Raw genomic sequence first — 13237 nt, forward strand, 5'->3', positions numbered from 1 at the left:
TGTGAACAAGGAGATAACATTAGCTAGATCGAATGACTTAATGAAGTATGCTCGAGGAAAACATACTCAGTTAAACATTGGCTGAAATGTGCACCCGAAATATGGGCTAGGTAGCACGATCAATGTTCGAATGATGATTCATTAAGCCATAGACGTAGAATGGAACTATAGACCAATAACTTCAAAGCAATAGGGTTGCTAGAAGTTTAGAATTTACACATCACAGACCATTTGTCGGTATTTCGTTTAGAAACAACACGGGGACCAAGAAAGAATGGTGATGGTGAGAAGTATCACTGGACCAAGAATTCTTAAAAGGTGGAGTAATGCTCACGACATTCTTGACATCAAAGATGGTAATACTCCACGGTAGAACGTAACATAGGTTGGATAGCAGGGAAATCAAGATACAACACAAAATATGAACAAGTTTGTGTTGGGGGGAGGCAAGAATGTTGTCGATGATAACACAATTCATCGAGGGGCAAGGATGGTATTTCTCATCCTGAATTTCGATAGATATCTTGGAAGAGCTCAGAATGTAGATGATGATCACGACACATTTGTCGAGAGATTTCATGAAGATGTAATCGATCAACGATGACATCAAGCTAAAAGGTATGATGAAGCAAAAGGTTATTCGAACCACGGGTACGACACAAACTTGAAATCAAGCTTGTTGTTCAAGGAAGAATGATATGACGAGGAAGATCGACGTAAGCTTAGCTCATCGTCGTAAATTGTGCTCCGAGAAGGACCATGTAGCACAGTAAAAAGTTTGCACGATAAGGATATAGCCGATCAGGCTAGGAATGGCTTGAAGGATTATTAAATTCATAAGCAACGAAAATTACTTAGAGTTATTGAATCGAAGTGTGGAATCGATTCACTCATCGGTGTTCTCGAGTGAAATAACTCAGAACCCAGGGGAATTCTGAAATCGGTGAGAAGCAATACTAGATGAAGACTCATAGGAAGCAACACAATTCTTTGATATTCTCGAGGTACTGGAGGGTATTACTCGAAGGAAGATCGACGTAGAGGTTGCGAAGATGTATTGATCTGGAGAAGACAAGTGTTTTCACTTGCTTGAGAAATGGAATTCAAGGAGAAATTATGGTCGGAACCACGATTGCAAAGGATCAATTCATAGATACGAGATGATATTACATCAACGAAACAGTTAATATTACAAGAAGCTTCTACGGTAGGATCTACATCGTGTCCATGGGCATGAACACAAAGTTCAAGGTCGACTCCCACTTCTTCAATGTATAACCTTCCATTCACTTCTCATTTTCGAAGAAGTTGTAGTGCTGAAATTTTATCTGGCAAAATAGCAGAAGAGTATGACTCGTGCAAACTTTCAAGTTCACACATATCAAGGAAGGCATAGGTTCAACCCATCGGGGTATTGTAGGGCCATATAACACAACCTTCAGGAGTAATAAACACAGGCTCGAAATTAGAGCATGGTTGAAAAAGCAGAGGATACAATTTACCAAAGGCATTATATATCTGTGGAAAGGCTCACAAGGATATTGAATATGAAGGACATTGTCGGATAAAATCCAACAAAGGATCTGGTAGTCCATAAAGGATCTGATGTGAGTATCGGCACAAAACCAGAGCAAGAAACAATGCAAAGACATTGAATTATAGAAACAAGTGACTAACTCAAAGCTCAATTGCAAAAGAATTATGATTTCCAAATCAAGGGATCACAAGCAAACGCTCTGATTAAGGATGGATAAGTTGAATAGCCTTAGGGGTACAATCGACGGCAATTTGATTGGTCGAGAACCAACTCATGTTTAATATGACATCTGAGCCGGAAGGATGAATTCTAGGCTCTGATTGAGGATTGCGAGCATTCGCAACAAACTGAATCAACGGACTCAAAATGATAATGACAAGAGATGCCAATAAGATTACGAGACTTAAGATTAATCATAATGCAAGTAAGCAAGAATTTCAAGAGCAAAAAGGCTCCTGAGGATTTTCGGAAGATCGAATGGTATTTTGAACACTTTTGTGAAATACTTGAATCAACTGGGGATGAGCGGATACTCGGTAAGTGCGAGAATTATCCGTAAGGGTATTCAGGTGACAAAGAACAGCAAGGTAGTAAGCTCAAAGGATTCTCGGAACAACAAAGAGAATTTCGGGGTATCTTGTAATAACAAGATCAACTGGGAAACATTGTATGAATGGCGAGTATACGTGGTTATCCATAGGAGTTTATCGATGAAAGGGAATTGCAAAAGCGATGAACACAAGTTCTCGGGTTATCAACGGAGAGTATCTTCAGGGTCTTCACGTGCAGCAGACGATCATCAGTAATAAGGGGCTCTCTGGGTGAAAGTGATAACGAGATCCTAATGTTAGATTTAGCAAAATTCACTTAACCCGAATAGAAGAGAGATCAGAGTCCCAGAGTATAGATAAGGAGTAAAATATCCTAATACCACCCAATGGCGACGTGGGCCCGTAAGACACACAGCCATGTTAGTAAAAGTTTTTGCAATGTCTAGACTCGACTTCGGCCAAGGAGTTGGAAAGGGGGATTCCTACAGGCAGTTGGCTCTGATACCAACTTGTGACGCCCCCGATTTGACCGTACCCTAATCATGCACGCAAATGTGTACGATCAAGATCAGGGACTCACGGGAAGATATCACAACACAACTCTACAACATAAATAAGTCATACAAGCATCATAATACAAGCCAGGGGCCTCGAGGGCTCGAATACAATTGCTCGATCATAGACGAGTCAGCGGAAGTAACAATATCTGAGTACAGACATAAGTTAAACAAGTTTGCCTTAAGAAGGCTAGCACAAAAGTAGCAACGATCGAAAAGGCAAGGCCTCCTGCCTGGGACCTCCTAACTACTCCTCGAAGCCGAACTCCATGTAGAATCATCCTCGGGATCTCTAGCTCCTGGACTCCAGCATCTGGTTGCGACAATCCGGTATAGAAAAAGGGAAAAGAGGGAGAAAAGCAACCGTGAGTACTCATCCAAAGTACTCGCAAGCAAGGAGCTACACTACATATGCATGGGTATATGTGTAAAGGGCCATATCAGTGGATTGAACTGCAGAATGCTAGAATAAAAGGGGGATAGCTAGTCCTGTCGAAGACTACGCTTCTGGACATCTCCATCTTGCAGCATGTAGAAGAGAGTAGATTGAAGTCCTCCAAGTAGCATCGCATAGCATAATCCTACCCGGCGATCCCCTCCTCGTCGCCCTGTTAGAGAGCGATCACCGGGTTGTATCTGGCACTTGGAAGGGTGTATTTTATTCAGTATCCAGTTCTAGTTGTCATAAGGTCAAGGTACAACTCCGTGTCGTCCTTTTACCGAGGGACACGGCTATTCGAATAGATAAACTTCCCTGCAGGGGTGCACCACATAACCCAACACGCTCGATCCCATTTGGCCGGACACACTTTTCTGGGTCATGCCCGGCCTCGTAAGATCAACACGTCGCAGCCCCACCTAGGCTCAACAGAGAGGTCAGCACGCCGGTCTAAACCTATGCGCGCAGGGGTCTGGGCCCATCGCCCTACGCACACCTGCACGTTGCGTACGCGGCCGGAAGCAGACCTAGCCCCCTTAATACAAGCGCGAGCTTACGGTCCAATGCGGCGCGCGCCACTCAGTTGCTGACGTCAAAAGAGCTTCGGCTGATACCACGACGTCGGGATACCCATAACTACTCCCACGTAGATGGTTAGTGCGTATAGACCAAATGGCCAGACTCAGATCAAATACCAAGATCTCGTTAAGCGTGTTAAGTATCCGCGAACGCCGACCAGGGCCAGGCCCATCTCTCTCCTAGGTGGTCTCAACCTGCCCTGTCGCTCCGCCACAAAGTAACAGTCGGGGGCCGTCAGGAACCCAGGCCCACCTCTACCGGGGTGGAGCCACCTGTCCTTTCAGCCCCCTCATCAGAATCACTTGCGGGTACTCCTCGAGCCGACCCGACTTTAGTCACCACATGTGTCATGTATATAATGTATATAGTATATACCCGTGATCACCTCCCAAAGTGATCACGGCCCAGTAGTATAGCATGGCAGACGGACAAGAGTGTAGGGCCACTGATGGAACACTAGCATCCTATACTAAGCATTAGGATATCAGGTAAGGGTAACAACTGTAGCAACAATGACAGGCTATGCAGCAGAATAGGATTAACCGAAACCAGTAACATGCTACACTACTCTAATGCAAGTAGTAGAGAGAAGGAATAGGCGATATCTGGTGATCGGGGGGGGGGGGCTTGCCTGGTTGCTCTGGCAAGTAGGAGGGGTCGTCGACTCCGTAGTCGAACTGGGCAGCAGCAGTGTCGGTCTCGTAGTCTACCGGAGAGAAGAGGGGGAAGAAACAGTAAATACAATGCAAACATAAACATGACGATGCGTGACATGCAAATGAGCAGTGCTAGGTGTGTCCTAACGCGACAGTAGGTGGTACCAGCAAAGGGGGGGAACATCCGGGAAGTATTCCCGATGTTTCGCGTTTTTGGACAGACGGACCGGAGGGGGAAAGTTGCTAGTTCGATAGATTAGGGAGGTGTGGTGGACGAACGGACTGCGTATTCGGATTCGTCTCGTCGTTCTGAGCAACTTTCATGTAGAAAACATTTTCATCCGAATTACGGTTTATTTTCTATGAATTTTCAAAGTTTTAAAATATTTTCTGGATTTATTTCAATTAAATTAAATAGAAAGAAAAAAAGAAACAAAAGGGCTGGGTGCACCTGGTGCAGTGCACCCATCAGTGCACAGAGGCTGACCAGTGGGCTCCATTGACTGCCCACCCAGCAGTCAACGTTGACCCGTTGACTGGTCAACGGGGCCAGGAGGTCCCACACGTCAGTGTCTTAATAATTCTAATTTGATTTTCTTTAATCTAATCAATGGGAGGCCCCACATGTCATTTGCTGTAGACTAGTTTAGTACTAATCTAATCCTAGGCTAACCTAATACACACACGCACACACACAGACCGCACGCACACATAACGCACGCACACACACGCAGGGATCCGACGGCGCCATCGGCCAGGGCTGTGGCCAAGGCCAGCAGCCGCCAGAGGTGGGCGCTGCCAGGCGGCGGCGCGCGGGGCTGCAGGCGGGGCCAGGGAGCGGAGCTCCAGGCGCTGCGGCGCTGCGGACGGGAGCCGGCGAGCGGCGGGCGCAGCGGCGGCGATGGGCGCCGGCGACTGCAGCAGGGGCGGCGAGTAGTGCGGGGCTCGGCGAAGCGGGCAACAGCAGGCGGCAGGAAGAGGCGGCAGCAGCGGGGCGATGCGGGCGAGTAGTGGGCGCGGTGGTCGCGACCAGAGGCGTGCGCGTACGCGGTGAGCGCGGACTCCAAGAGCGGCGGCCTTGGCGAGTACTAGTGGCTACGGCAACGGATCGAGGCAATAAGCAAGGGGGATGGAGGAGGAGCTCACAACGATGTCGATGGCGAGGTTGGGGAGGCCGGGGCTGGACCGGAGCCGCGGCAAACGACGACGGACGACGAAGATGTACTCGGTGAAGATGGCGGCTATGGCGAGTGTTCTGGCCGTCCCGACTCGATTTGTTGCTCGGGGAAGATGAAGTCAAGGGTGGCGGTCCTCCGGACGTATCCACGGGCACTGGGGAGCATGTTCGCCGCGGCAACAGTGATGATGTGCGCGGTCACCATGCGAGATTCCGAGCTCGAATTTGGGTGGATGAGGAGGGGGGCGATGGGGGAAGGAAAAGGGAATCGAACGAGCGCGTGCTAGGGTTTCAATTGGACAAATTTATAGGCCGAGGGGGGCATGTGGAGGCCATCCATGGCCATGGCGGCTGGATGTTTGCCACGGCTCCCCTCTGCCTCCTGTAGCGGGAGGTGGATGAAAGGCCGTGGCCTGGTGGGTTGGGCTGCACTGTGGCAACTATGGCCCAGTGCAGCAGTATTAGTTTTCCTTCTTTCTTTTTGTTTTCAGTTTTTCATTTTGGCTCCGGTTTGTAAATTGCTTGACCACCAAATGACTTTTTTTTAAATTATGCAACTTGTCACATAATCATCATTGCATTATATAGCACTGCCACAAAAAGTTTAAGGTCTTTTGAAAAGGTTCAAACATTTTTAGAAATCGAAAAGGCCAAGTAATGTGCTGTTGGTCCACTATTTTAATTACTAGGGGCATTTTTGGAGTTTCGAAAGTGTTAGTTTTATTTTTATAACAGCTTTGGTAATTTTTGCAATATTATGAACATTTTAGTTTTACTGCCAAAAGAAATAATTTATTTGACTTGCAATTTCAATTTGAATTTGACTTTGAATTTATTGAGTGACAATTTGACTTAGTAAAGCTTGATGACATGGCACCATTAGGGGGAGATTACTGTAGCATGATTATCGGGGTGTTACACATGGGGACCCGGTTGCCGGGATCACCCCACCATCTTGCATGACACGCTCACGCCACGCTTCCTTTTGCACCGGTATCTCCATGAGCTACCGGAACCGATATGTTGCCGTGGCATCATTTTCGGATTCGTTGCCGTGGTACCCCTTTCTTCCACCACGGTGACAAATGCTTCATAACATGCTTATGTCAACATTTTCATAAATTGCATAAAACCTGTAAATGTCATCCGCATCATGATAACAACATTTAAAATGTTTATATTTGTTGTTTCCATTAAATTGCTAAATATGCATATGGGAATTTTTCGGAATTGTTGTTTGTTATTTCCGGCCTCATTTAAACTTGCCTAAATAGATAGTTTTATTATGCTTCACATCTTGCCATGCTTAACCACAGTTAATTTTATTGGGTACATAAACGGGAGAGAACTAAATAATTGATGTGGTGTTTTGTCAATATGCATATGCAACTCGTTGCATATTGAGCTCCACTTAATTTGTAGTATTGTTTGTTGCATTTTGCCATGCCATGCCTCATTTAAACCGGACATGCATCATACTTGATTGTGCATCATGCCATGTTTATGTGATGGTTGTTTACCATGTTGTTTTCCTTCTTTCCGGTTGCGCTTCTTCTCGATAGTTCCGGTAATTTTGCGATTGTGAGGATCCGTTCGACTACGTCCGTTTGTCTTCTTCATGGACTCGTTCTTCTTCCTTGCGGGATCTCAAGCAAGATGACCATACCCTCGAAATCACTTCTATCTTTGCTTGCTAGTTGTTCGCTCTATTGCTATGTCGCGCTACCTACCACTTGTCGTATCATGCCTCCCATTTTGCCATGTCAAGCCTCTAACCATCCTTTCCTAGCAAACCGCTGCTTGGCTAAGTTACCGCTTTTTCTCAGCCCCTCTTATAGCATTGTTAGTTGCAGGTGAAGATAAAGTTTGCTCCATGTTGGAACATGGACATGTTGGGATATCACAATATCTCTTATTTAATTAATGCATCTATATACTTGGTAAAGTGTGGAAGGCTCGGCCTTATGCCTGGTGTTTTGTTCCACTCTTGCCGCCCTAGTTTCCGTCATACCGGTGTTATATTCCTTGATTTTGCGTCCCTTACGCGGTTGGGTGATTTATGGGACCCCCTTGACAGTTCGCCTTGAATAAAACTCCTCCAGCAAGGCCCAGCATTTGGGGTTGTCTTCTTTTATTTCGGTTCCGTACTCGGGCCTTGATTGTACTTTGAATGATGTATGTTTAATTTATGTATTGTGTGAAGTGGCGATTGTAAGCCAACTCTTTATCCCATTGTTGTTCATTATATGGGATTGTGTGAAGATGACCCTTCTTGCGACAAAACCACCATGCGGTTATGCCTCCAAGTCGTGCCTCGACACATGGGAGATATAGCCGCATCGTGGGCGTTACAACTCGAGTGGGTTGGGATATGGCGGGGGGGGGGGTCGATCGCTCACGGTAAGGGAAATCGTGTGTGTTGGACTTACTCACTAACCACGATGACGGTGTCCTGGACTAGGGGGTCCCGGCCTAGCTGGTCTAGACCATGGCCGGACCGATGGCCCGTTGGTGTAAAGAGACTCCGGAGGCCTCGAACCCGTGGTGTGATCATATCGGACATCGCCGAAGACTTGACGTGTACTCCAAGGATATTCATTAGATTCAGCATGTAACCCCTAGAAGGCAACCAACCATGTGTAACCCTAGATACCCCTGGTGCCTATATAGGCCCGAGGGTTTAGCCTGTAGAGGGACATCTATTATCATCATCAGCCTTAGGGTCCGGTCCATAATTTACGATCTCGAGATAGATCAACTCTGTACTTTGATACACCCATAATATAAGCAAGAGCAGGACGTAGGGTCTTACCTCCTCAAAAGGGCCCGAACCTGGATAGAACACTGTGTCCCTTGTCTCTTGTTACCCATCGATCCGATCTCATAACTCGGGACCCCTGCCCGAGGTCTGTCGGTTTGACACCGACATTGATGCTTTCACTGAGAGCCCGCTATTTGATCGCCAAGGATCGATGACTCGCTTGCAGATTGATACATAGCAGTATCGGCTGCGGGGGCATCTTCGTCCCCGGCCAGCTTTTCGCCTTCGGCAACATCGTGCGACATGCCGATCCGACCAGCCACCTGGGCCCCATCGAGAACATCGCCCCAAACCAAGTCGTCATGTTCGGAAGCCTAGAGTACAGTTTAAATGAACGGCTGTAATGATTAATGGAGAGTACCCGTGGTATCAATCAGCGTAAAAGAGCTCTTTGAAAATACGTTAACACCATTGTTGTTGTTTTTGTTTTTGAATTGTTTGGATTGTTTACCACATGTGTTATGTGAACGTTAACACCATTGTTTTGGAAAAAAGTACATGAAAAATATTAGCTTGTTTTAACAAAAATACATTAAAGTTTTAAACAGAGAAAAGGAAACGAAAAACAGAAGTTTTGCCACTGTGCCCGGCCCATAAAAGCTAGACGTACAGGCTTTTACAGGCTCTTACAGGTTCCTTCCAAACTTTCTAAACAAACACCCCCTGATTTTCATGGGGATGGGCTCGTGCCTCTACTAATAACCAATTAAAAACTGCCACAACACCCTGTAATCCCCTCATCCATGTGAGCGCCCATGTCCACCCCGCTCGGACGCAGCGCCCGTATCCGTCCGTCAAACAAAAAAACAGCCCCGTGATCTTCTACCGTTCCGTTTTGATTCTTGTTCGGTATACCAGCAACTATCGGATTCCTTAGTTCGGGTACAACCGACGTGTGTATATAAAGACGGCAAGGCGTGCACACAATGTCCAAGTCTCACACATACGATACGATGCCAACAACCCTGAGTTCGATCGTAAGGCGTCGCCCTTGATTCTCCACCTTTGTCTCTGCGGGTTCCCTTGATTTGACGTCTAGTAGCTCGGCCTCGTCGGCTAACTACGATGAGTACCTAGTGGAGACGTCCTCGTCGAGATCCCTGGCAAGCACCGTCACCGTGGCGCACAACTTTGAGATCACCGGTTACTCGCTGCTCGACGGCCTTTGTCCCGGCGACTACATTTGCTCGAGAAGGTTCACCGCCGGTGGTTGAATGGTGTATCAGGTTCTACCCTAACGGACAGACAGAGGAGGATGCCTTCTACACCTCAGCCTTCTTGTGTCTATGTAGAGGAGATCCATGGCCGGGCGTGAGAGCCAAGTACACTTTTAGTTTATTGGATAGAGAGGGGAGAAGCGCCTTAAGGCATATCTTTGCGTCGTCGGGTTGTTATTATGGCTATACTAGGTTCTTCTCCAAGAAGCATATCGACGATGACTGCTTCACAATCAGGTGCGTCTTGACCGTCATCACGCAACACACGGAGGACCGAAGCGTCGTCGTCATCCCCCGGTCGGACCTCCACGACCACCTGGTAGACATGTTGGAGGGCGGGGAAGGCACGGACATGACGTTCAACGTGGACGACCAGTTGTTCCACGCTCATAGATGCATGCTGGCTGCACGATCACCGGTGTTCAAGGCGGAGCTCTTCAGCGGAATGGAGGAGAACGCTACTCGACACATCAAGGTCGATGACATGGAGCCTGCCATGTTCCAGGCCCTCCTCCACTTCATCTACACCGATACCTTCCCACATAACAATTGTGTAGACAAGAATGTGCCATTGCAACACTTGTTCGTTGCCGCGGATCGGTATGGGCTGGATAGGCTCGCGGCAATGTGTGAACAAAGGCTATGCGACAGCATCGATCTGCACACAGTTGCTACCACACTTGCCTTAGCGGAGCAGCACCAATGTGTGCAACTCAAGCAAGCATGCCTTGGATTCCTGTCCTCTCATGGTGTGCTCAGTGACATCCAGGAGACCGATGGATTCAAGCATCTCATATCCAGCTGCCCTTCGGTTGTAGGGGACATCATAAACAACATCGCCGCGCTAGTGGTGGTAGGGCTGCCAAAAAAGCTCGAGTCGAAGCCGCTCACAGCGACTCGTCTTCTAGCTACACCGGCGATTGACTCCAAAATAAATTAGTAGAACATGAGTCTTTAATTTGTAGCTCAGGTTGAAAATGAGCCGAGTTTGCACCAATGTTAGCTCTCGCTTGATTTTGGTCGACATAGCATAACTGAAGTAGCGGAACATATAAGAACTATGCTTTGCAATATACTGATTTTTCCATTGCGAATTGCAATATGTTGATGCAACTATCATTCCCATAATTTTAATTATTCTATCAAGCTTATATATGTCTATAACACAACACACACCCTATTCTGTTTACATAAATTATAGCCTTTTAACTTGAGCATGAGTAGGTCAAGCCATTTTCCAAAGTGAACATGCTATTTTTTATTGGCCCAAAATCCACTCACAACCATTACGGTTAAATGCGAGCCAACTCTAAAGCCCGACCTCTTATTCGAGTCAAACAGAACTTACTTGTTTGATAACACCAGCTTAGCCTAGATCGCCCGGACTTGACCGTTTTGCACCCCGAGGCCCTAACTGGTGTTTACACGTGACACCGGAAGCCCGAAGGCAGCACGTACGTACGTACGTAGCTTGCAGGACGATTCTCCTACTCCGACTTGGTATCCTAGTTCTCCTTGAGAAAATAGCTTACAAATATGGCGAGGTTTCTTTTCAAGATTTCAAGTATATACGTATACGTAAACGAGACCCGCTCACCCGTTGCCCTTGTCGTCCGCCGACTCTGCCATGGGAAACATCATCTCTTTCTGGGGAGAGGGGTGGTCGACGTGCCTGACGGAGGCCGCCACCGGTGCACACAATTTCAAGGTGATAAACTACTCGTAGCTCGACGGCATGGGCGCCCTCAACCATGTAAGCTCGAAGACGTTCAGCGTCGGCGGCTATAACTGGTGCATCGATTTCTACCCTGACACATACGCTGGCCACGCTTTTGCCCAACTGTCTCTCAAAGGAAGGGTGGAGCAACCGGGCGTCAAGGTGAAGTTCACGCTTAGTTTTCTGGGGAACGATGGCAAGGCGTACAAAGGCACGGAGCCTGTGGCGGCAACACGAGCTATTCTGTTCAAGGATGGTGCTGGGACTTTTCGTGGTTGGGAAGATCCGCTGACTATTGAGAAGTGCAAGTTGCAGGACGACGACTGCTTCACCATCAGGTGTGATCTGACCGTCCTGAAAAGCAGGGTTGCATAAATGATGTACCAAGCAGCAGACCGAGTCGATTGGAGTGATGGTCTAGTTAGATGCTTTCCAATTTGCTTGTGGAACATGGCTTTATGAACTTTTATAATCTTATGCATTCAATCTGTCTATGTTTCTCCGGATCGCTAGTTTAGGGCATCTTGACCTTTAAACTGCCCGCATCCGTCCGAAAAATGCGGTCCAGATGTGTTATGGCATCCAACGCAATACCCCATCCGTTCGCGGACCGGCCCGGACGTCAACAACCTGTTGGTCCCAACCAAAACCCTCTTCCTCACTCGTGTGCTTTCCCACGTGAAATGGTTGCCACGCATTCCTGCTGCTCGAGAGCACCATCGTCGCTATAGATTATGAGAATTGCACGATATATTGATTGGGGTGCTGGTGCACGCATATATAATAAGGGAAGGCATTTACGTCAACTATACAAGACTAGGAGGTGGGCCACAACTCCAATACACGTGCAGTACAAAATATATACTCAACAAACCCCCCCCCCCCCCCCCCCCAGTCGAAGCGTCACCGGAGACGCAGAGACTGGACCGAAACTCCTCGAAGACGGGAGTAGGCAATCCCTTAGTCATCACATCAGCAAACTGTTGCGTCGTCGGCACGTGGAGAACCCGAACACGGCCAAGGGCAACTTGCTCACGCACGAAGTGAATATCGAGCTCAATATGCTTCGTTCGTCGATGGTGCACCGGGTTGGCGGAGAGGTAGACCGCGCTGATGTTATCGCAGTAGACAAGAGTAGCCTTGTCAACATCACAAAGCAACTCCTGGAGCAGCTGACGTATCCAAGAGCACTCGGCCACGGCGTTGGCCACGGCGCGGTACTCTGCCTCGGCGCTGGAGCGGGAGACCGTGGGCTGCCGCTTCGATGACCAAGAGATCAACGAGGGCCCAAGGTAGAAGCAGTAGCCTGACGTAGAGCGTCGCGTGTCGGGGCAGCCAGCCCAGTCAGCATCCGAGTAGGCCACGAGGTCGGTGGAGGCGGAGGCCGTCAGGGTGAGTCCCAAGGACATGGTGCCGCGTATGTAACGGAGAATACGCTTCACCAGAGTCCAGTGAGAGTCACGCCGTGCGTGCATATGGAGGCACACCTGCTGAACAGCGTACTGCAGGTCGGGGCGAGTCAGCGTCAAGTACTGTAAAGCACCGACAATAGAGCGATAAAACGCTTCATCGGACGCGAGAGACCCCTCCAGAGCAGAGACCTTCGCCTTCGTGTCGACAGGGGTGGGCGCCGGCTTGCAGTTAAGCATACCGGCACGCTCAAGGAGCTCGTGGGCGTACTTCTGCTGATGCAGAAAGAAACCGTCAGCCCGGCGGATCACCTCGATGCCGAGAAAGTAGTGCAGGGGCCCCAAGTCCTTGAGGGCAAACTCATCACGAAGACGAGCAGTCAGCCGCTGAAGGAGATCGGGGCTGGACGCCGTGAGGATGATGTCGTTGACGTAGAGCAGCAGATATGCGGTGTCAGCTCCCTGATGATACACAAAGAGTGAGGCATCGGAGCGAGTGGACCGAAAGCCCAGAGACTGCAGGAAGGCTGCGATACGCTGGTACCAAGCCTGAGGCGCCTGCTTCAACCCGTACAGA

At 48.3% G+C, this 13237-nt stretch overlaps 1 protein-coding gene and 1 pseudogene across 1 annotated transcript; both read left to right on the top strand.

Moving 5' to 3' along the window:
* Positions 1–9243: 9243 nt before the first annotated feature.
* LOC141041289 (BTB/POZ and MATH domain-containing protein 3-like) lies at positions 9244–10458 on the top strand (annotated as a pseudogene).
* Positions 10459–11269: 811 nt separating this feature from the next.
* LOC141041290 (BTB/POZ and MATH domain-containing protein 4-like) lies at positions 11270–11626 on the top strand. The gene has a single exon (XM_073507422.1). It carries the CDS (start codon positions 11270–11272, stop codon positions 11624–11626), a length of 357 nt encoding a protein of 118 aa, XP_073363523.1.
* The last annotated feature ends 1611 nt before the right edge of the window (positions 11627–13237 follow it).

This window comes from Aegilops tauschii, chromosome 2 (genome assembly GCF_002575655.3).
Source record: "Aegilops tauschii subsp. strangulata cultivar AL8/78 chromosome 2, Aet v6.0, whole genome shotgun sequence".
Taxonomy (NCBI): Eukaryota; Viridiplantae; Streptophyta; class Magnoliopsida; order Poales; family Poaceae; genus Aegilops; species Aegilops tauschii.